The 319-nt window shown below is 64.6% G+C and overlaps 1 protein-coding gene across 1 annotated transcript in view; it reads right to left on the minus strand.

Annotated features, from left to right (window-relative positions):
• TSPEAR (thrombospondin-type laminin G domain and EAR repeats) overlaps positions 1–319 on the minus strand; it is a 13,402-nt gene that overhangs the window by 9,638 nt on the left and 3,445 nt on the right. Inside the window, exons 2-3 of the mRNA XM_010020735.1 lie at positions 200–318; positions 1–113 (exon numbers count right to left, since the gene is read on the minus strand). Of these exons, the coding sequence (XP_010019037.1) occupies positions 1–113; positions 200–318 (232 nt within the window). The remainder of the gene's footprint in view (positions 114–199; position 319) is intronic.

Below are 319 nucleotides of genomic sequence, written 5' to 3' on the forward strand. Positions count from 1 at the left end.
CCGGCACGCTCCTGGCTCCAGAAGAGGAAGTGGAGCTTGTTGGGGGCATAACGCAGCCCCACCAGCACGCTGGGGCTCTCCTCTGCCATCAGCGTGAAGACGTACTCATTCCTCTGCGGGAGGGCACGGACTCAATCCACACAGGCAAAGCTGCAGGGCTGGGCTGTGCCCGCTTCGTGCCTGGCTGGCGGTCGCTTACCTTGGCAGGGACACTGAGGACCCTCAGCGTGATGATGATGGAGAACTCCTCGGGAAAGCGGTCGCAGTGGATGAAGAGCCGGGAGGCTGGGAAGCACAGGGCACGGGGCCGCGAGGCAGC

The sequence above is a fragment of the Nestor notabilis genome, unplaced genomic scaffold (assembly GCF_000696875.1).
Source record: "Nestor notabilis isolate BGI_N333 unplaced genomic scaffold, ASM69687v1 scaffold26638, whole genome shotgun sequence".
NCBI lineage: Eukaryota > Metazoa > Chordata > Aves > Psittaciformes > Psittacidae > Nestor > Nestor notabilis.